Source organism: Rana temporaria (genome assembly GCF_905171775.1).
Source record: "Rana temporaria chromosome 9 unlocalized genomic scaffold, aRanTem1.1 chr9e, whole genome shotgun sequence".
Taxonomy (NCBI): domain Eukaryota; kingdom Metazoa; phylum Chordata; class Amphibia; order Anura; family Ranidae; genus Rana; species Rana temporaria.
Window position 1 is genome coordinate 310,484 of NW_024404481.1, and position 21,912 is coordinate 332,395.

Sequence of the window (21,912 nt, forward strand, 5' to 3'; positions counted from 1 at the left end):
TGGAACCCAGGAACGGTGCTCGGAGGTGGGTAGTGATGGAACCCAGGAACGGTGCTTGGAGGTGGGTAGGGGGTGGAACCAAGGAACGGTGCTTGGAGGTGGGTAGTGATGGAACCAAGGAACGGTGCTTGGAGGTGGGTAGTGATGGAACCCAGGAACGGTGCTCGGAGGTGGGTAGTGATGGAACCCAGGAACGGTGAGTGGAGGTGGGTAGTGATGGAACCCAGGAATGGTGCTCGGAGGAGGTAGGGGGTGGAACCAAGGAATGGTGCTTGGAGGTGGGTAGTGATGGAACCAAGGGACGGTGCTTGGAGGTGGGTAGGGGGTGGAACCAAGGAATGGTGCTTGGAGGTGGGTAGTGATGGAACCAAGGGACGGTGCTTGGAGGTGGGTAGGGGGTGGAACCCAGGAACGGTGCTCGGAGGTGGGTAGTGATGGAACCCAGGAAAGGTGAGTGGAGGTGGGTAGTGATGGAACCCAGGAATGGTGCTCGGAGGAGGTAGGGGGTGGAACCAAGGAACGGTGCTTGGAGGTGGGTAGTGATGGAACCCAGGAACGGTGCTCGGAGGTGGGTAGTGGGTGGAACCAAGGAACGGTGCTCGGAGGTGGGTAGTGATGGAACCCAGGAAAGGTGAGTGGAGGTGGGTAGTGATGGAACCCAGGAATGGTGCTCGGAGGAGGTAGGGGGTGGAACCAAGGAACGGTGCTTGGAGGTGGGTAGTGATGGAACCCAGTAACGGTGCTCGGAGGTGGGTAGTGGGTGGAACCAAGGAACGGTGCTTGGAGGTGGGTAGTGGGTGGAACCAAGGAACGGTGCTTGGAGGTGGGTAGTGGGTGGAACCATGGAACGGTGCTTGGAGGTGGGTAGTGGGTGGAACCAAGGAACGGTGCTTGGAGGTGGGTAGTGGGTGGAACCAAGGAACGGTGCTTGGAGGTGGGTAGTGGGTGGAACCAAGGAACACACACAGTTCATGTTTATAGAAAAAACTTTATTTCACAGACAATCGATTGGTCAGAGAGAAAATGCCGTTCTATAATCATTATGAAGGAGAAGAGTTCGCTCAGCTCCGGGAATGGATGGAAGCCAATCATGTGCCAGGGAATGGACAATACAGCATTTGCCAGCATTTGATTGGCCGGTTGAAGTGAACGCAGCCTCACTATACTTACGAGATACAAATAAATACAACTTGATCAATAAATAATAAATAACACAGAAGACAGAATCGGGATTTTCCATGAAGAAGAAACGATCAGCACTGGGGGGCCCATCGGGTCCTAAAGAGAGACGCATTACAGCGTCTTGGTGAAGAAGTTGGGGGCGTGGTCCTGGAAATGATTGTATTCATTGGTTCCGGCCACCAGGACGGTCGCGGGGAAAGTCCGGGGTCGCTCGGGATCCTGGAATAGAAGGTCACACCATTGTTAGTATGCATAAGAAATCCAACATCTGAATCCGCCCGTCGTGTCTACAGAGGTGTGTGCAGGTATTGGGGGCTCCATAGGTGTGCACCCCAAAACTCAAACACCCGCCTTTCTCTGCAGCCTCAGCTGCACTGCACAGGGAATGAATGGGAGGAGCTCTGTGCTGAGCGGCTTCCTTCATTCACAAACTCAAGCATAGGAAACCTAAGAATGAACACAGTGAGTGAGTGAGACATATTTGTTAGCCACTTCCCCCACTCTCCATCCTGAAACAGCAGCTGGGGGGAGAGGAGGGAGGCCAGCAGCACTGGGAGAAGTCTGGGGAGTAGTGGGAATCGGCACGTAGTGATTAGGGTGTGCCCAGGCACACCTGGCACACCCCTTGCACACACCTACATGGAGCTCCCAGTCAGATCATGTGAGAATCAGGTTTTTACTGCTACCAGGGGCTTCACTAGGGAGGATTCACCTCACTTCCTGTCCTGGTGACAACATATCAACAGACAGGAAGTGAGGGGGAATCTCCAACAGGGACATAGACAGGAAAAGGAATGGGTTTTGTTTAGTGGACTATTTGTGGAATCAGAGCGCTGAACCCCTTGTGACATCATATGTGGTGGGCGGTCCTGAAGGCCCAACAGCCATGGTGACCTGCGGGACCCCAATAAAAAATATAGTTATGTGTAGAAATATTTCTGTTCTTTTCTTTATTATCCTGATTTTGGCCCTGATGAAGTGTGTGGAGTCCCTGAAACGTGGCGGATTTTGTTGCAGAATAAAATGTTATGGACCAGAGTGCGGCTCCCATCGCTTTCATTTTACAGAATGGGACCCCCAACATATCTATAGATCTATGACTTGTGATGTCAAACATACGCTATATTGCCAAAAGTATTGGGACGCCGGCCTTTACACACACATGAACTTTAATGACCCCCCAGTCTTAGTCCGGAGGGTTCAATATTGAGTTGGCTCCGCCCTTTGCAGCTATAACACCTTCACCTCTTCTGGGAAGGCCGTCCACAAGGTTTAGGGGTGTGTCTATGGGAAGGCCGTCCACAAGGTTTAGGGGTGTGTCTATCGGAAGGCCGTCCACAAGGTTTAGGGGTGTGTCTATGGGAAGGCCATCCACAAGGTTTAGGAGGGTGTCTATGGGAAGGCTGTCCACAAGGTTTAGGGGTGTGTCTATGGGAAGGCCGTCCACAAGGTTTAGGGGTGTGTCTATGGGAAGGCCATCCACAAGGTTTAGGGGTGTCTCTATGGGAAGGCAGTCCACAAGGTTTAGGGGTGTGTCTATGGGAAGGCCGTCCACAAGGTTTAGGGGTGTGTCTATGGGAAGGCCGTCCACAAGGTTTAGGGGGGTGTCTATGGAAGGCCGTCCACAAGGTTTAGGGGTGTGTCTATGGGAAGGCCGTCCACAAGGTTTAGGGGTGTGTCTATGGGAAGGCCGTCCACAAGGTTTAGGGGTGTGTCTATGGGAAGGCCATCCACAAGGTTTAGGAGGGTGTCTATGGGAAGGCCGCCCACAAGGTTTAGGGGTGTGTCTATGGGAAGGCCGTCCACAAGGTTTAGGGGTGTGTCTATGGGAAGGCCGTCCACAAGGTTTAGGGGTGTGTCTATCGGAAGGCCGTCCACAAGGTTTAGGGGTGTGTCTATGGGAAGGCCATCCACAAGGTTTAGGAGGGTGTCTATGGGAAGGCTGTCCACAAGGTTTAGGGGTGTGTCTATGGGAAGGCCGTCCACAAGGTTTAGGGGTGTGTCTATGGGAAGGCCATCCACAAGGTTTAGGGGTGTGTCTATGGGAAGGCCGTCCACAAGGTTTAGGGGTGTGTCTATGGGAAGGCCGTCCACAAGGTTTAGGGGTGTGTCTATGGGAAGGAGGTCCACAAGGTTTAGGGGTGTGTCTATGGGAAGGCCGTCCACAAGGTTTAGGGGTGTGTCTATGGGAAGGCCGTCCACAAGGTTTAGGGGGGTGTCTATGGGAAGGCCGTCCACAAGGTTTAGGGGTGTGTCTATGGGAAGGCCGTCCACAAGGTTTAGGGGTGTGTCTATGGGAAGGCCGTCCACAAGGTTTAGGGGTGTGTCTATGGGAAGGCCATCCACAAGGTTTAGGGGGGTGTCTATGGGAAGGCCGCCCACAAGGTTTAGGGGTGTGTCTATGGGAAGGTCTGTCCACAAGGTTTAGGGGTGTGTCTATGGGAAGGCCGCCCACAAGGTTTAGGGGTGCGTCTATGGGAAGGCCGTCCACAAGGTTTAGGGGTGTGTCTATGGGAAGGCCGTCCACAAGGTTTAGGGGTGTGTCTATCGGAAGGCCGTCCACAAGGTTTAGGGGTGTGTCTATGGGAAGGCCATCCACAAGGTTTAGGAGGGTGTCTATGGGAAGGCTGTCCACAAGGTTTAGGGGTGTGTCTATGGGAAGGCCGTCCACAAGGTTTAGGGGTGTGTCTATGGGAAGGCCATCCACAAGGTTTAGGGGTGTGTCTATGGGAAGGCCGTCCACAAGGTTTAGGGGTGTGTCTATGGGAAGGCCGTCCACAAGGTTTAGGGGTGTGTCTATGGGAAGGAGGTCCACAAGGTTTAGGGGTGTGTCTATGGGAAGGCCGTCCACAAGGTTTAGGGGAGTGTCTATGGGAAGGCCATCCACAAGGTTTAGGGGTGTGTCTATCGGAAGGCCGTCCAGAAGGTTTAGGGGTGTGTCTATGGGAAGGCTGTCCACAAGGTTTAGGGGTGTGTCTATGGGAAGGCCATCCACAAGGTTTAGGAGGGTGTCTATGGGAAGGCCGTCCACAAGGTTTAGGGGTGTGTCTATGGGAAGGTCGTCCACAAGGTTTAGGGGTGTGTCTATGAGAAGGCCGTCCACAAGGTTTAGGGGTGTGTCTATGGGAAGGCCGTCCACAAGGTTTAGGGGTGTGTCTATGGGAATGTTTGACCATTCGTCCAGAAGAGCATTTGTGAGGTCAGGCACTGATGTTGGATGAGAAGGCCTGACTCACAGTCTCCGCTGTAATTCATTCCAAAGGTGTTCTATCAGTTTGAGGTCAGGACTCTGTGCAGGCAAGTTTCTTCACCCCAAACTCGCTCCTCCATGTCTTTATGGACCTTGATTTGTGCACTGGTCCAAATCGTTTGGTGGAGGGGGAATTATGGTGTGGGGTGGAGGGGGAATTATGGTGGGGTTTTTTTTTTTAAGGGGCTTTGTTGGCGCCTTTGTTCCAGTGAAGGGAACTCTTAAGGCGTCAGCATACCAAGACATTTTGCATAATTTTATGGGATGTCATTAAGGTTCATGTGCGTGTAAAGGCAGGCGTCCCAATACTTTTGGGAACATTTAAGTGGACCTTGCCAGGATATACATAAAACACGGGGCGACTAGTGACTGTGAATGCAACTATTTGAGCGTACCAACGTCCCGATAACATGGAAATGGAAATGAATCGCGACTAATAAAGTGGACTTTTGGCGGTACCAGTAATTAAAGGGTCACTGAAGGAAATTTTTTTTTTAGCTAAATAGCTTCCTTTACCTTACTGCAGTACTGGTTTCATGTCCTCATTGCTCGTTTTTGCTTTGATGTTGCTGTAATTCTGCTGTAATCTCCACACTTCCTGCTTGTCTGTTTCCTTATAACCATGGTACTGGGAGATTTCTCACGGTGGTCTAAGCTGTGTGTCTAAAACTCCTCAGAACCAATCAGATTCATTTTAAAAACAAAACACTGCCCTGGATTTGTTTGTTTTTGTTCTGTGTGTCTCTTTACTTCACAGAAACATGAAACCAGTTTAAAACCGAAAGTGAAACTAGAGGCACATTATATGATTGAATTTAAAGCGGGAGTTCACCCATAAATGCCGTTTTTACTCTTTTACCCTTAGTCTGAGGCTCGTTTTCTCTAGGGGAATCGGCTAGTTGTTTTAAAATATGAGCAGTACTTACCCGTTTTCGAGCTGCATCTTCTCCGCCACTTCCGGGTATGGGTCTTCCAACAGGCTTCCGAGAGGCTTCCGACGGTCGCATCCATCGCGTCACGAGTAGCCGAAAGAAGCCGAACGTCGGTGCGGCCCTATACTGCGCCTGCGCACCGACGTTCGGCTTCTTTCGGCTACGAGTGACGCGATGGATGCGACCGTCGGAAGCCTGTTGGAAGACTGTCAATCAAGAAGGAACGCCCGCTCCCGAAGACCCATACCCGGAAGTGGTAGAGAAGATCGCCCTCTACAACGGTAAGTAATGCTCGGATTTTAAAACAACTAGCCGATTCCCCTAGACTAAATGAGCCTCCATCTGAGGCCCCGTACACACGAGAGGATCCATCCGCTGGAATTGATCCGCGGACCGGCTCCAGCGGATAGATCCCCTGGTGTGTACAATCCAGCGGATCTGTTTCCGCGGATATTTCTCCCCTGGGATGGATTCCAGCAGATCGAATATTCGCTGACATGCTAAACAAATCTATCTGCTGGAATCCATCCCAACGGATGGATCCGCTGGTCTGTATAGACTCACCGGATCCATCCGTCCGAAGGGATCCCCCGCATGCGTCGTAATGATTCGACGCATGCGTGGAATTCCTTATATGACAGCGTCGCGCACGTCGCCGCGTCATAATCGCGGCAACGGCGCGACACATCATCGCCAGAGGATTTCGGCGCGGATTTCGATCCTATGGTGAGTACACTCCATCGGATCCAAATCCGTGGAAATCCTCGAGAGGATTTATCCGCGGAAACGGTCCGTTGGACCGTATCCGCGGATAAATCCTCTCGTGTGTACTAGGCCTAAGGGTAAAAACAGCATTTTAGCGGCGAACCTCCGCTTTAATCTATTTTTAATCATTTTTAAAAGGAATCAGTTAACTTTTATGTCTCTATACCCTGTAAACAGTCATTTCAGCAAAAAAAAAATTTCCTTTAGTGACCCTTTGATGTAAAAGATCTATAAATATTTATCCATAAAAAAGGCATATATGAAGGAAATTGTATACATAACTGTGAGAAAAGAGTATAGTATCAGCATATGATCTCCGTACATATTACATAGAAAAGCTTATGCAGATATACTCATAACATGAGAACCTATAGCATCAGAGAGTGTATAGAAACATGAGAACCTACAGCATCAGAGAGTGTATAGAAACATGAGAACCTATAGCATCAGAGAGTGTATAGAAACATGAGAACCTACAGCATCAGAGAGTGTATAGAAACATGAGAACCTACAGCATCAGAGAGTGTATAGAAACATGAGAACCTATAGCATCAGAGAGTGTATAGAAACATGAGAACGTATAGCATCAGAGAGTGTATAGAAACATGAGAACCTACAGCATCAGAGAGTGTATAGAAACATGAGAACCTATAGCATCAGAGAGTGTATAGAAACATGAGAACGTATAGCATCAGAGAGTGTATAGAAACATGAGAACCTATAGCATCAGAGAGTGTATAGAAACATGAGAACCTATAGCATCAGAGAGTGTATAGAAACATGAGAACCTATAGCATCAGAGAGTGTATAGAAACATGAGAACCTATAGCATCAGAGAGTGTATAGAAACATGAGAACCTATAGCATCAGAGAGTGTATAGAAACATGAGAACCTACAGCATCAGAGAGTGTATAGAAACATGAGAACCTATAGCATCAGAGAGTGTATAGAAACATGAGAACCTACAGCATCAGAGAGTGTATAGAAACATGAGAACCTATAGCATCAGAGAGTGTATAGAAACATGAGAACCTATAGCATCAGAGAGTGTATAGAAACATGAGAACCTATAGCATCAGAGAGTGTATAGAAACATGAGAACCTACAGCATCAGAGAGTGTATAGAAACATGAGAACCTACAGCATCAGAGAGTGTATAGAAACATGAGAACCTATAGCATCAGAGAGTGTATAGAAACATGAGAACGTATAGCATCAGAGAGTGTATAGAAACATGAGAACCTACAGCATCAGAGAGTGTATAGAAACATGAGAACCTATAGCATCAGAGAGTGTATAGAAACATGAGAACCTATAGCATCAGAGAGTGTATAGAAACATGAGAACCTACAGCATCAGAGAGTGTATAGAAACATGAGAACCTACAGCATCAGAGAGTGTATAGAAACATGAGAACCTATAGCATCAGAGAGTGTATAGAAACATGAGAACCTATAGCATCAGAGAGTGTATAGAAACATGAGAACGTATAGCATCAGAGAGTGTATAGAAACATGAGAACCTATAGCATCAGAGAGTGTATAGAAACATGAGAACCTATAGCATCAGAGAGTGTATAGAAACATGAGAACCTATAGCATCAGAGAGTGTATAGAAACTTTTAATTCTTGAAACTGAGTTCCATATGCGAAATGGTAGATCTTCATGAGGACAACAGGTAACAGCGCTGTATATACCCTACTTTACTATTAATGGTCTGATCCACATACTTTTGCGGAGACCTGATTAATCTGTACGTGGAAAACCGACTTTACGTCTTATCTGTTGAAATGTTTTTTCTCTCGCTATTCTCTAAATAGATTAGAAAAGTTTGCGTGTTTTATGTATAAACTGGTTTAACTAATTGACATCTTTTGATGTTCCTTGTCCGTGTTATGTATGTTTGTCATTAGACCTCTATGCTCCTGATGAAGCGTCCTGTACGCGAAACAAGTCGAGAGTAAAAGCAAGATCTACCATTTCGCATATGTAACTCAGTTTCAAGAATTAAAAGTTTCTATACACTCTCTGATGCTATAGGTTCTCATGTTTCTATACACTCTCTGATGCTATAGGTTCTCATGTTTCTATACACTCTCTGATGCTATAGGTTCTCATGTTTCTATACACTCTCTGATGCTATAGGTTCTCATGTTTCTATACACTCTCTGATGCTGTAGGTTCTCATGTTTCTATACACTCTCTGATGCTATAGGTTCTCATGTTTCTATACACTCTCTGATGCTATAGGTTCTCATGTTTCTATACACTCTCTGATGCTATAGGTTCTCATGTTTCTATACACTCTCTGATGCTATACGTTCTCATGTTTCTATACACTCTCTGATGCTATAGGTTCTCATGTTTCTATACACTCTCTGATGCTATAGGTTCTCATGTTTCTATACACTCTCTGATGCTATACGTTCTCATGTTTCTATACACTCTCTGATGCTATAGGTTCTCATGTTTCTATACACTCTCTGATGCTGTAGGTTCTCATGTTTCTATACACTCTCTGATGCTATAGGTTCTCATGTTTCTATACACTCTCTGATGCTATAGGTTCTCATGTTTCTATACACTCTCTGATGCTATAGGTTCTCATGTTTCTATACACTCTCTGATGCTATAGGTTCTCATGTTATGAGTATATCTGCATAGTATAAGCTTTATTTGAAGCATTCTATGTAATATGTACGGAGATCATATGCTGATACTATACTCTTTTCTCACAGTTATGTATACAATTTTCTTCATATATGCCTTTTTTATGGATAAATATTTATAGATCTTTTACATGAATTACCTGTACCGCCAAAAGTCCACTTTATGAGTCGAGATTTGGTGTCACTGACCTGTACTGGGTAAGCCGTAGTGGGAACATAGCGGATGACGAATCCGCAGCGCCTTCTGTCGGACATGTTTGGCTCGCTGGCGTGAACTGTCAGTCCGTCATGAACCTGCCAATAGAAAGAAGAGGGCAGTGAGGACTCGGCGCCGGGACGGATCGATATCTTTGGTATGATCTGGATCTTTCATGTGATATGATCAGATTACCCCGCAGGAGGATTTCACTTACCGACATTTGTCCGGCTTTCAGCGGACACTCCACCAGATCCTCCGCGTTCACCAGGTGCTTCGGAATCTCCTGATTGGCTGTCAGCATATTCCCGGGAACTTCCGCCACTCTGTGCTCCAGGATCCCCTGCTTGTGGCTCCCTGGAAGGGGAACAATCATCAGCATACTAATAAACTCAGAATAATAATATAATAATAACAATAATAAGGATACAAATAATAAGAAAATAGTAATAATCATAATAAAATAATAATTAGAAATAATAATAAAAAAAACAATAATAATAACAGCAATAGTGATAATAATAATAATAATAAAACAATTATAATAATCATATTAAAAATATTAATAATAACAATAACTAACCATACTAATAATAATAATAATAATAATAATAATAATAATAATAAAAATAATAAAATAATAATAATATACTACTAATAATAATAGTTATACAAATAATAATAAAACGGTAATAATCATAATAAAATAATAATTAGAAATAACAATCATAAAAAAAACAATAATAATAACAGCAATAGTGATAATAATAATAATAATAATAATAATAATAATAATAATAATACAACAATTATAATAATCATATTAAAAATATTAATAATAACAATAACTAACCATACTAATAATAATAATAATAATAATAGTGATAATAATAATAATAATAATAATAAAAAAATAAATAATAATAATAATAATATTAACAATAACTAACCCTACTACTACTACCTACTACTAATAATAATAATAATAATAATAATAATAATAATAATAATAATAATAATAATAATAAAAGTGATAATAATAATAATAATAATAATAAAAAAATAAATAATAATAATATTAACAATAACTAACCCTACTACTACTACTACTACTACTACTACTACTAATAATAATAATAATAATAATAATAATAATAATAAAAGTGATAATAATAATACAACAATTATAATAATCATATTAAAAATATTAATAATAACGATAACTAACCATACTAATAATAATAATAATAATAATAATAGTGATAATAATAATAATAATAATAATAATAATAAAAAAAATAATAATAATAATAATAATATTAACAATAACTAACCCTACTACTACTACCTACTACTAATAATAATAATAATAATAATAATAATAATAATAATAATAATAATAAAAGTGATAATAATAATAATAATAATAATAATAATAAAAAAATAAATAATAATAATATTAACAATAACTAACCCTACTACTACTACTACTACTACTAATAATAATAATAATAATAATAATAATAATAAAAGTGATAATAATAATAATAATAATAATAATAACAATAAATAACAATGCTAATAAAAATATTAACAGAAATAGTGATAATAATGTTGCTAATAATAATAATAATAATAATAATAATAATAATAATAAGAGCAGCAATAGTGATAATAATGTTTTAGTCATAATATAATAATAATATGAATGATAATAATAATCACAGTGTGTGGGAATGTGTATACAATGTAACATTGCGGACACAGCGGTGAGATTACCTGGAATAATTTGCAGAACTCCATTTTCGGCGTCCACGTCATCGAATGCCAACCACACTGAGGCCACGGGACCGCCCTCGAATCCCCAATATCTGCAAAGGACACCATTGTTGTAAAGATCATTCGTCAATCTTTGGAGGGGATTTACTAAAACCAGAGAATTCAAAATCTGGGGAAGCTCTGCATAGAAACCAATCAGCTTCATTGAAGAAGCTGAAGTTAGAAGCTGATTGGCTGCCATGCAGAGCTGCCCCAGATTGATCTTCAAATATAAATTATTCATCAATTACAATGCGTGGATTATTCATTGATTATTATGTATTGATCCTTCATCAATCTACATGTATTGATAATTTATTGATCGTTTGTTGATCATTATGTATTGATCATTCATCGATCCCTATATACTGATCATCAATCATTATGTATTGATCATTCATCGATTTTCATATACGGATCATTCATCAATCATTATGCATTGATCATTCATCGATCTCTATAAGCTGATTCATCATCAATCATTATGTATTGATTATCCATCGATCTCTATATACTGATCATTCATCAATCATTATGTATTGATCATTCATCGATCTCTATAAGCTGATCATTCATCAATCATTATGTATTGATTATCCATCGATCTTTATATACTGATCATTCATCAATCATTATGTATTGATCATTCATCGATCTCTATATACTGATCATTCATCAATCATTATGTATTGATTATCCATCGATCTCTATATACTGATCATTCATCAATCATTATGTATTGATCATTTATCGATCTCTATATACTGATCATTCATCAATCATTATGTATTGATCATTCATCGATCTCTATATACTGATCATTCATCAATCATTACGTATTGATTATCCATCGATCATTGACACATCCTTCTCCACTTACTTTATGTCTTGATGCCAGGCCACATATGGTGCCGTATCCTCTTTGTGAGGGACATCCCTGGCGGGATACTTGCAGATAAACCTGGAGTCCAGGAGGATGACGTTGGGGCCCAGCACAGCGGTGATGGCTTCCAGCAGATTGGGGTGGGTGGTTAGGTTCATCACCCATTCATACTCCAAGTGGACGTTGTGTAGACTGTACTGAGTGTACTCCTTCCCTGAAAGATAAATGCCGGTTTGTACAAATCAAAAGGGATAAAAATGGCTGCACTTTGAAGAAAATTTAAACACGGGTAACTTTATTCATCCGGACAACTTGGACAGAGTCCCTGCCTGGGACCTCCCCCCCCCGGGGCGCTCAGTCATAGAGTCTCTCTGTCTGCGAAGGACGGGCACCTGAATCATAACAACAGGTTCTCTTTACTGCCCCTCCCCGAGGCACACACATTTCCATCCCCCGTGGTGGTTGGAGTTCCCCCTGGTGGTGACAGATGACCTCCTCAGGTAACATGGTGACTCGGGCCCCTGTGTATCATGGGCCCCAAGTGTTTGGATTGACGCTGGGATCTCTGACCTGAACCAGGAGTAAAACACGGGCCCTTGTAGGTAGGGGCTCTGGGCACTAAGGGGGCGAAGGACCTGTGACCAGGACGATGAGAGAGATTGGCCGATGAATGGCGCCCCTTGGTGTGGGAGCTTGGTGGAGGAACCAATGAAGTGCCTGAAGATCTGTCTGTAGCCGCCATTGAAAAGGGGGTGTTGTATCCGGCTCACCCTTGCTCGTTGATTTGGGGCGCCCCTTTATCCCTAGATCCTATTTTTAAGCGTCAATGCACGGCCCCAATGGTTTTCACTTTAGCCATCTGGCATAAATGTCTCAAAAGCCACTCCCTTGCCTCACCCTGCCCTCCACATTGGCGAATGTTTTGTTTAACCCAGTTATACCTGATAGCATCTCATTGGGTAGGATATCTCCGTGGCTCGACGTACCTCTATTTCAACTCCGAAACTTAGTGCATCCTGTGACACGGAGATTGTATAGCTTTGATATTTTACGCAAAAAATTCAATATACCCAACCACCTTTTTTATTTTTACCTGCAGGTGAGGCATTTCTTTCAATCCAAATCTTCTACCCTGACTCTCGACAAACCGACGGCTTTTGAGTTTCTATGTGCCCAGGGCCCCCACCAATTACACCTAATATCCTCTATTCACCGTATCCTCCATGGGTCAATCCCTCTTTCTGAAACCACACACCTTTACATGAGAAAGTGGTCCCACCTATTGGGTAAGCCTATTACGGTCCAAAACTGGGATAAGATTTGGTCCTCTACCTTTAAATCCTCTAAATGTGTGATCCATCGGGAAACGTCTATTAAAAGTCTCATGTTTTGGTATAAAACTCCTGATGTAATTCACACATATACGTTCCCTCAGTTCTGCCGCATTGTTGGTGTTGTGGAAATGATATTGGCTCTTTGTTTCATATTTTTTGGAGATGTTCCCTGGTTCAACCCTTCTGGCAGGAGGTGAGGGTGCTGGTACAGGAGGTGATAGAAGTTTCTCTTCCATTTGATCCATTGAACTTTCTTTTGGGCCTCCCATTCCCAGGTCTAACCAAAAAAGCTAACCGCTGGCCGCCTATATTCTATTGGCCGCCAAGAGGCTCGTACCGTTGTGTTGGTTGTCTAGTGCTCCGCCTCCATGGCCCAGATTTCTCCACCTGGTGGCTGAAATTCGGAGGATGGAATATTTGACGGCCTCTGTTAACGATTCCATACCACAATTTGATAAAGTCTGGGAACCTTGGGATCTCTCGAGATACGGGACCCCTGTGTCACTGCCCTCACCTTAGTATATGCTTTCCCCTTGTGTTTTTTTTTTTTTCTCTGTTTGTACCTCTAATGTATACCTGAGAGTTGTTTTATATGATCCTGTAGATTCATGCAGATCACTTCTGTGTTCTGCGTTCCTGGACACTATGTATATGTCATTTACTTTCATGTTCTTTTTTTTCTCTTTGTACAATTTCTGTATCATCATTGTGTTGAACGTTTCAATACTTTGTACTTTGATACTGTGATGTCTTACTTGTTTTTATAACCCAATAAAAATACAATTTTGCAAAAAAAAGATCTGTCTGTAGGGGGGGCACTGCATGGGCAGGGGCCTGGACGTGTATGGACAGAGCAGCCTGTCTACACGCTCAGTGACACAGTCATGTGGCCAATCAGCTCTGTTATACAGAAAGTCTTTGTCCAATGGAAGACTCTGCTGACCCTCAGGAGCCCTCCGTCCTGATGCTCATGGGAGGAGTTATGCAAATATCAAAATGCGAGGAGGGAAGTGCTCATAGGTGTGCGCAGCCTATGGCATAAGGGTGTGCACCCTAAAGCTCAAACACACGCTACAGATCACTCACAATGTTCATTCAGAAAGGGAAGGGGTTGGTAAATTATATATTTACTGGCCCTTTCCCCCACTCATCCTAAAACATCCTGCAGCAACAGCTGGCCGGAGAGGAGGGAAGCCAGCAGTGCTTCGGGGGTGAGCCAGGTCAGGAGGGGGAACCTCTACCACACAGGGTGATTAGGGTGTGCCTGGGCACACCTGGCACACCCTGTGCACACGCCTATGAAAGTGCTAGATGACAATGGATGTCCTACAACCAGAAATTGAGGCGGGGCTCTATCTGACTTACTGCAGCTTCTAATGCACTTTGTGAGAAGCTCACAGTGTGCAGTAAAATCAAAGGAAGGTATTTCAGTCCAGGAGAGGAGGCGGTACACCTGTGCAAGACTGAAGAGGAGGCTGGGGGTCAGATATAAGACTGAAGGGGAGGCGGGGGGATAGCTATACGACTGAAGGGGGAACTTGGGGGTCAGATATAAGACTGAAGGGGGGCTGGGGTCAGATATAAGACTGAAGGGGGGCTGGGGGTCAGATATAAGACTGAAGGGGAGGCTGGGGGATAGCTATAAGACTGAAGGGGGGCTGGGGTCAGATATAAGACTGAAGGGGGGCTGGGGGTCAGATATAAGACTGAAGAGGAGGCTGGGGGTCAGATATAAGACTGAAGGGGGGCTGGGGGTCAGATATAAGACTGAAGAGGAGGCTGGGGGTCAGATATAAGACTGAAGGGGGGCTGGGGTCAGATATAAGACTGAAGGGGAGGCTGGAGGTCAGATATAAGACTGAAGAGGAGGCTGGGGGTCAGATATAAGACTGAAGGGGGGCTGGGGTCAGATATAAGACTGAAGGGGGGCTGGAGGTCAGATATAAGACTGAAGGGGGGCTGGGGGTCAGATATAAGACTGAAGGGGGGCTGGGGGTCAGATATAAGACTGAAGGGGGGCTGGAGGTCAGATATAAGACTGAAGAGGAGGCTGGGGGTCAGATATAAGACTGAAGGGGGGCAGGGGGTCAGATATAAGACTGAAGGGGAGGCTGGGGGATAGCTATAAGACTGAAGGGGGGCTGGGGTCAGATATAAGACTGAAGGGGGGCTGGGGGTCAGATATAAGACTGAAGAGGAGGCTGGGGGTCAGATATAAGACTGAAGGGGGGCTGGGGTCAGATATAAGACTGAAGGGGAGGCTGGAGGTCAGATATAAGACTGAAGAGGAGGCTGGGGGTCAGATATAAGACTGAAGGGGGGCTGGGGTCAGATATAAGACTGAAGGGGGGCTGGAGGTCAGATATAAGACTGAAGGGGGGCTGGAGGTCAGATATAAGACTGAAGAGGAGGCTGGGGGTCAGATATAAGACTGAAGGGGGGCTGGGGGTCAGATATAAGACTGAAGGGGGGCTGGGGGTCAGATATAAGACCGAAGGGGGGCTGGAGGTCAGATATAAGACTGAAGGGGGGCTGGGGGTCAGATATAAGACTGAAGGGGGGCTGGAGGTCAGATATAAGACTGAAGAGGAGGCTGGGGGTCAGATATAAGACTGAAGGGGGGCAGGGGGTCAGATATAAGACTGAAGGGGAGGCTGGGGGATAGCTATAAGACTGAAGGGGGGCTGGGGTCAGATATAAGACTGAAGGGGGGCTGGGGGTCAGATATAAGACTGAAGAGGAGGCTGGGGGTCAGATATAAGACTGAAGGGGGGCTGGGGTCAGATATAAGACTGAAGGGGAGGCTGGAGGTCAGATATAAGACTGAAGAGGAGGCTGGGGGTCAGATATAAGACTGAAGGGGGGCTGGGGTCAGATATAAGACTGAAGGGGGGCTGGAGGTCAGATATAAGACTGAAGGGGGGCTGGAGGTCAGATATAAGACTGAAGAGGAGGCTGGGGGTCAGATATAAGACTGAAGGGGGGCTGGGGGTCAGATATAAGACTGAAGGGGGGCTGGGGGTCAGATATAAGACCGAAGGGGGGCTGGAGGTCAGATATAAGACTGAAGGGGGGCTGGAGGTCAGATATAAGACTGAAGAGGAGGCTGGGGGTCAGATATAAGACTGAAGGGGGGCTGGGGGTCAGATATAAGACTTGAGGGGGGCTGGGGGTCAGATATAAGACTGAAGGGGGGCTGGAGGTCAGATATAAGACTGAAGAGGAGGCTGGGGGTCAGATATAAGACTGAAGGGGGGCTGGGGGTCAGATATAAGACCGAAGGGGGGCTGGAGGTCAGATATAAGACTGAAGGGGGGCTGGGGTCAGATATAAGACTGAAGGGGGGCTGGGGTCATATACAGTGGCGGTGTGTCCATAGGGACGCAGGAGCGCCGCCCCCTCTGGCTCGCTCACAGCCAGTAGAATATACAGATTCATACACTGTATGAATCTGTATATTTTCGCCGCTGCCGCCCACTATTCAGCTGGCCGGATGTTGAGTGCCAGTCAGCTGAATAGCGGCAGCTGACTGGCTGTGTGGAAGTGCATATCAGGGCCAGCCCTGACGCTGTAGTCGGCTTCCTGAAGCTCATCCTCGGGACGTACCGGCCGTACGTCCGAGGATAAGACTGACAGGCGTCTCAGCCAATCAGGTAACCTGATTGGCTGAAGCGTCATCGAGGGCGGGACGAGGGACATCGAGGGACGTAGAAGCCATAAAGGTAAGTGCCAGGGGGGGTACTGAGCACAGTGGCTACAAGTGGGGGCATAGTGGCTACAAGTGGGGGCACAGTGGCAACAAGTGGGGGCACAGTGGCTACAATTGGGGGCACAGTGGTGACAATTGGGGGCACAGTGGCAACAATTGGGGGCACAGTGGCGACAATTGGGGGCTGTGTTTGATGGCATAGTGGTGACAATTGATGGCACAGTAGCTGCGTTTGATGGTATGGCACAGTGGCTGTGTTTTGATGGCATGGCACGGTGGCTGCGTTTTGATGGCATGGCACAGTGGCTGCGTTTTGATGGCACAGTGGCTGCGTTTTGATGGCATGGCACAGTGGCTGCGTTTTGATGGCATGGCACAGTGGCTGCGTTTTGATGGCACAGTGGCTGCGTTTTGATGGCATGGCACGGTGGCTGCGTTTTGATGGCATGGCACAGTGGCTGCGTTTTGATGGCACAGTGGTTGCGTTTTGATGGCACAGTGACTGCATTTGATGGCATGGCACAGTGGTGACAATTGATAGGTACAGTGAGGCTGCAATTGTTTTTTTTTCGTTTGCGCCCCCCCAAAAATTTTGAGCACCAGCCGCCACTGGTCAGATATAAGACTGAAGGGGAGGCTGGGGGATAGCTATAAGACAGAAGGGGGGACTTGGGGGTCAGATATAAGACTGGAGGGGGGCTGGGGGTCAGATATAAGACCGAAGGGGGGCTGGAGGTCAGATATAAGACTGAAGGGGGGCTGGGGGTCAGATATAAGACTGAAGGGGGGCTGGAGGTCAGATATAAGACTGAAGGGGGGCTGGAGGTCAGATATAAGACTGAAGGGGGCTGGGGTCAGATATAAGACTGAAGGGGGGCTGGGGGTCAGATATAAGACCGAAGGGGGGCTGGAGGTCAGATATAAGACTGAAGGGGGGGCTTTGGTCAGATATAAGACTGAAGGGGGGCTGGGGGTCAGATAAAAGACTGAAGGGGGGCCATAGGGAAGATTTAATTTACTTCTAAAATTATCTTCAACACCTTCAACACACCAAGCCAAGTAAAGTCTGCACTCACCAAACTTCTCCTCCAGCTTTGCATACTCTTGGAGGGCATGGAGAAGCTGTTCCTCCAGGAGGACGTCTACGGAGGTCAGGTACCCATTGTCATCATAGAGGGTCTTCATCTGGGTGGAGTCAGCCTTCATCTGGGTGGAGTCAGCCTTCATCTGGGTGGAGTCAGCCTTCATCTGGGTGGAGTCAGTCTTCATTTGGTTGGTCTTCATTGTTGAGTTTGATGGAGATGAATGGAGGAATATAACTGTCTGGGTTGAGTGATGACTTATATACAAAATCTGAGAGTGAAGCTCCGCCCCATCTTCTATTTTTAGGAGCAATTCCCTTGGAAAGGAAATTTTCTTTCTTAAATATCCATTTCCTGGGTGTCTCGGTAATAAGAGACGGAGGTTCCTCGGAAAGTTTTCTGTAATAAGAGATAACAGTTTTAAAAGAAAAGGATTTCCTGGTTTCAGTCTGACTGTACAGAGATCACCAGACAACGTGGTGACGTCATCAGAGTGGCCGGGAATTCCACTTCATCTCAGGAAAATAAACAACAACATTTTATAACTTTGTTCATAAAATATAATTTTGTATTATAAATCTGACACCTGAGTGACCAGGAAATATGGAAACAAAATTAAAATGTTGCATCTCTTTGTTATATTTTATTCAATTTTCTCTTTCTACATTCATAAATAATTATTTTTTATTGGGTGAGGGGTGAGAGGTGAGGGGTGAAGGGTGAGGGGTGAAGGTGAGGGGTGAGAGGTGAGAGGTGAGGGGTGAGAGGTGAGGGGTGAGGGGTGAGAGGTGAGGGGTGAAGGTGAGGATGAGGGGTGAAGATGAGGGGTGAGGGGTGAGAGGTGAGGGGTGAGGGGTGAGAGGTGAGGGGTGAGAGGTGAGGGGTGAAGGTGAGAGGTGAGGGGTGAAGGTGAGGGGTAAAGGTGAGGGGTAAAGGTGAGAGGTGAGGAGTGAAGGTGAGGGGTGAGAGGTGAGGGGTGGGGGTGAGGGGTGAAGGGTGAGGGGTGGGGGGTGAGAGGTGAGGGGTGAAGGTGAGGGGTGAGGGGTGAGAGGTGAGGGGTGAAGGTGAGGGGTGAAGGTGAGAGGTGAGGGGTGAGGGGTGAGAGGTGAGGCGTGGGGGGTGAGAGGTGAGGGGTGAGGGGTGAAGGTGAGGGGTGGGGGGTGAGAGGTGAGGGGTGAAGGGTAAGGGGTGAAGGTGATGGGTGAAGGTGAGGGGTGAGAGGTGAGGGGTGGGGTGAGGGGTGAAGGTGAGGGGTGAGGGGTGAGGGGTGAAGGTGAGAGGTGAGGGGTGGGGGGCGAGAGGTGAGGGGTGAAGGGTAAGGGGTGAAGGTGAGGGGTGAAGGTGAGGGGTGAAGGTGAGGGGTGAGAGGTGAGGGGTGGGGTGAGGGGTGAAGGTGAGGGGTGAGGGGTGAAGGTGAGAGGTGAGGGTTGAAGGTGAGGGGTGAGAGGTGAGGGGTGGGGTGAAGGTGAGGGGTGAAGGTGAGGGGTGAGAGGTGAGGGGTGAAAGGTGAGAGGTGAGAGGTGAGGGGTGAAGGTGAGAGGTGAGGGGTGAGGGGTGAAGGTGAGGGGTGAGAGGTGAGGGGTGAAGGTGAGAGGTGAGGGGTGAAGGTGAGGGGTGAGAGGTGAGGGGTGAAGGTGAGAGGTGAGGGGTGAAGTTGAGGGGTGAGGGGTGAGGGGTGAGAGGTGAGGGGTGACGGTGGGGGGTGAAGGTGAGGGGTGAGAGGTGAGGGGTGAAGGTGAGAGGTGAGGGGTGAAGTTGAGGGGTGAGGGGTGAGGGGTGAGAGGTGAGGGGTGAGGGGTGAAGGTGAGGGGTGGGGGGTGAGAGGTGAGGGGTGAAGGGTAAGGGGTGAAGGTGATGGGTGAAGGTGAGGGGTGAGAGGTGAGGGGTGGGGTGAGGGGTGAAGGTGAGGGGTGAGGGGTGAGGGGTGAAGGTGAGAGGTGAGGGGTGGGGGGTGAGAGGTGAGGGGTGAAGGGTAAGGGGTGAAGGTGAGGGGTGAAGGTGAGGGGTGAAGGTGAGGGGTGAGAGGTGAGGGGTGGGGTGAGGGGTGAAGGTGAGGGGTGAGGGGTGAAGGTGAGAGGTGAGGGGTGAAGGTGAGGGGTGAGAGGTGAGGGGTGGGGTGAAGGTGAGGGGTGAGAGGTGAGGGGTGAAAGGTGAGGGGTGAAGGTGAGGGGTGAGAGGTGAGGGGTGAAGGTGAGAGGTGAGGGGTGAAGGTGAGGGGTGAGAGGTGAGGGGTGAAGGTGAGAGGTGAGGGGTGAGGGGTGAAGTTGAGGGGTGAGGGGTGAAGGGTGAGAGGTGAGGGGTGACGGTGGGGGGTGAAGGTGAGGGGTGAGAGGTGAGGGGTGAAGGTGAGAGGTGAGGGGTGAAGGTGAGGGGTGAGAGGTGAGGGGTGAAGGTGAGAGGTGAGGAGTGAAGTTGAGGGGTGAGGGGTGAGGGGTGAGAGGTGAGGGGTGACGGTGGGGGGTGAAGGTGAGGGGTGAGAGGTGAGGGGTGAAGGTGAGAGGTGAGGGGTGAAGTATGAGGGGTGAGGGGAGAAGGGTGAGAGGTGAGGGGTGACGGTGGGGGGTGAAGGTGAGGGGTGAGAGGTGAGGGGTGAAGGTGAGAGGTGAGGGGTGAAGTTGAGGGGTGAGGGGTGAGGGGTGAGAGGTGAGGGGTGACGGTGGGGGGTGAAGGTGAGGGAGGCCCAGGAATCCCACCTCTTCTCAGGAAATAAAACAGAACTTTGTATCTCTTGTTTCTTTTTTATGAAACTTTATTTCTCTGTAATTCTGAATTGATAATTTGTATCGGACATCGGAGGAGATCGGGAATTCCAGGAGATGAAATAGAACTTTGTATCACTTTCTTTCTTTTTATTGGATTTTGGGTTTATAAAATATGAGCTTTGATTGGATATCGGGGGGACCGCTGTGCCCCGGGAATTCTGGGAGATAAAATTACGACTTTGTATCTCGTTGTTATATAGGGGGCCAGATTCTCAGAAGAGTTACGATGGTGTATCTCTGTTTTTTGGCCCCGGGTATCTATGCGAGTGATTCCTAGAATCATTTTCGCATAGATACGGCGTAGATCCGACAGGTGTAAGTCACTTACACCGTCGGATCTTAGATGTAATTCCACGCTGGCCGCTAGGTGGCGTTTACGTTCAGGTCTCATTTGACTATGCAAATGAGCCTGATACGCCGATTCCCGAACGAATTTGCGCCGCGTCGTCGTCATTTACGTCGTTTCCGTAAGCGTAAGGTTACCCCTGCTATATGAGGGGTAACCTTACGCCAGTCCACCGTATGCCATGTTAAGTATGGCGTCGGGTCAGCGTCGTCTTTTTCCGTCGGTTACGTCGTTTTCCTAAGTCGTCCGCGAATACGACTTTACGTCAATGACGCTCACGTCGGCGTCATTGACATTTTTCGTCGTGAGCTGGAGCATGCGCACTGGGCTATTTTTCCGCCCGGCGCATGCGCAGTTCGATCGGCGCGGGGGCGTGCTTAATTTGAATACAAGCCGCCCCCTTTGAATTACGCGGCCATACGCCGGGCCATTTACACTACGCTGCCGCAAATTACGGAGCAAGTGCTTGGCGAATGCGGCACTTGCTCCAGTAAGCTGCGGTGGCGTAGTGTAAATGGCTTACACTACGCCGCCGCGGATTCTATGAGAATCTGGCCCATTGTGTTTAGATTTATCATTTTCTGTTCATTAAATATGAATTTTTAGGTAGATTCAGGTAGAGTTAGGCCGGCGCATCAGTAGATAAGCCGACCTAACTCAGAATCTACGCGACTTATGTTTAAGTGTATTCTCAAACAGAGATACGCTTAAACATATCTAAGATACGACGGCTTGCGCCGTCCTATCTTAGATTGCAATATTTTGGATGGCCGCTAGGTGGCGCTTCCATTGCGGTCGGCGTAGAATATGTAAATGAGGAGATACTTATTGGGATTTTATGTGAGAGACACAAAGCGTCACATAATTGTGAAGTGGAAGGAAAATGATACAAATAAATCTGTGAAAAGTGTGGGGGAGGGGCATTTGTATGGCGCCTCCTTTACTCTGATAACTAAAATCTAGGGGAACCAATCACCTTCAGA

General features: G+C 46.8%; 1 protein-coding gene across 1 annotated transcript; it reads right to left on the minus strand.

Annotated features, from left to right (window-relative positions):
- Positions 1–972: 972 nt before the first annotated feature.
- LOC120921926 (probable alpha-ketoglutarate-dependent hypophosphite dioxygenase) lies at positions 973–18,226 on the minus strand. Its single transcript, XM_040334434.1, has 6 exons — positions 17,816–18,226; positions 11,694–11,910; positions 10,775–10,866; positions 9,213–9,352; positions 8,989–9,093; positions 973–1,401 (listed from the first exon to the last, which is right to left on the minus strand). Exons 1-6 carry the CDS (start codon positions 18,021–18,023, stop codon positions 1,294–1,296), a joined length of 870 nt encoding a protein of 289 aa, XP_040190368.1. The 5' UTR covers positions 18,024–18,226; the 3' UTR covers positions 973–1,293.
- Positions 18,227–21,912: the final 3,686 nt, after the last annotated feature.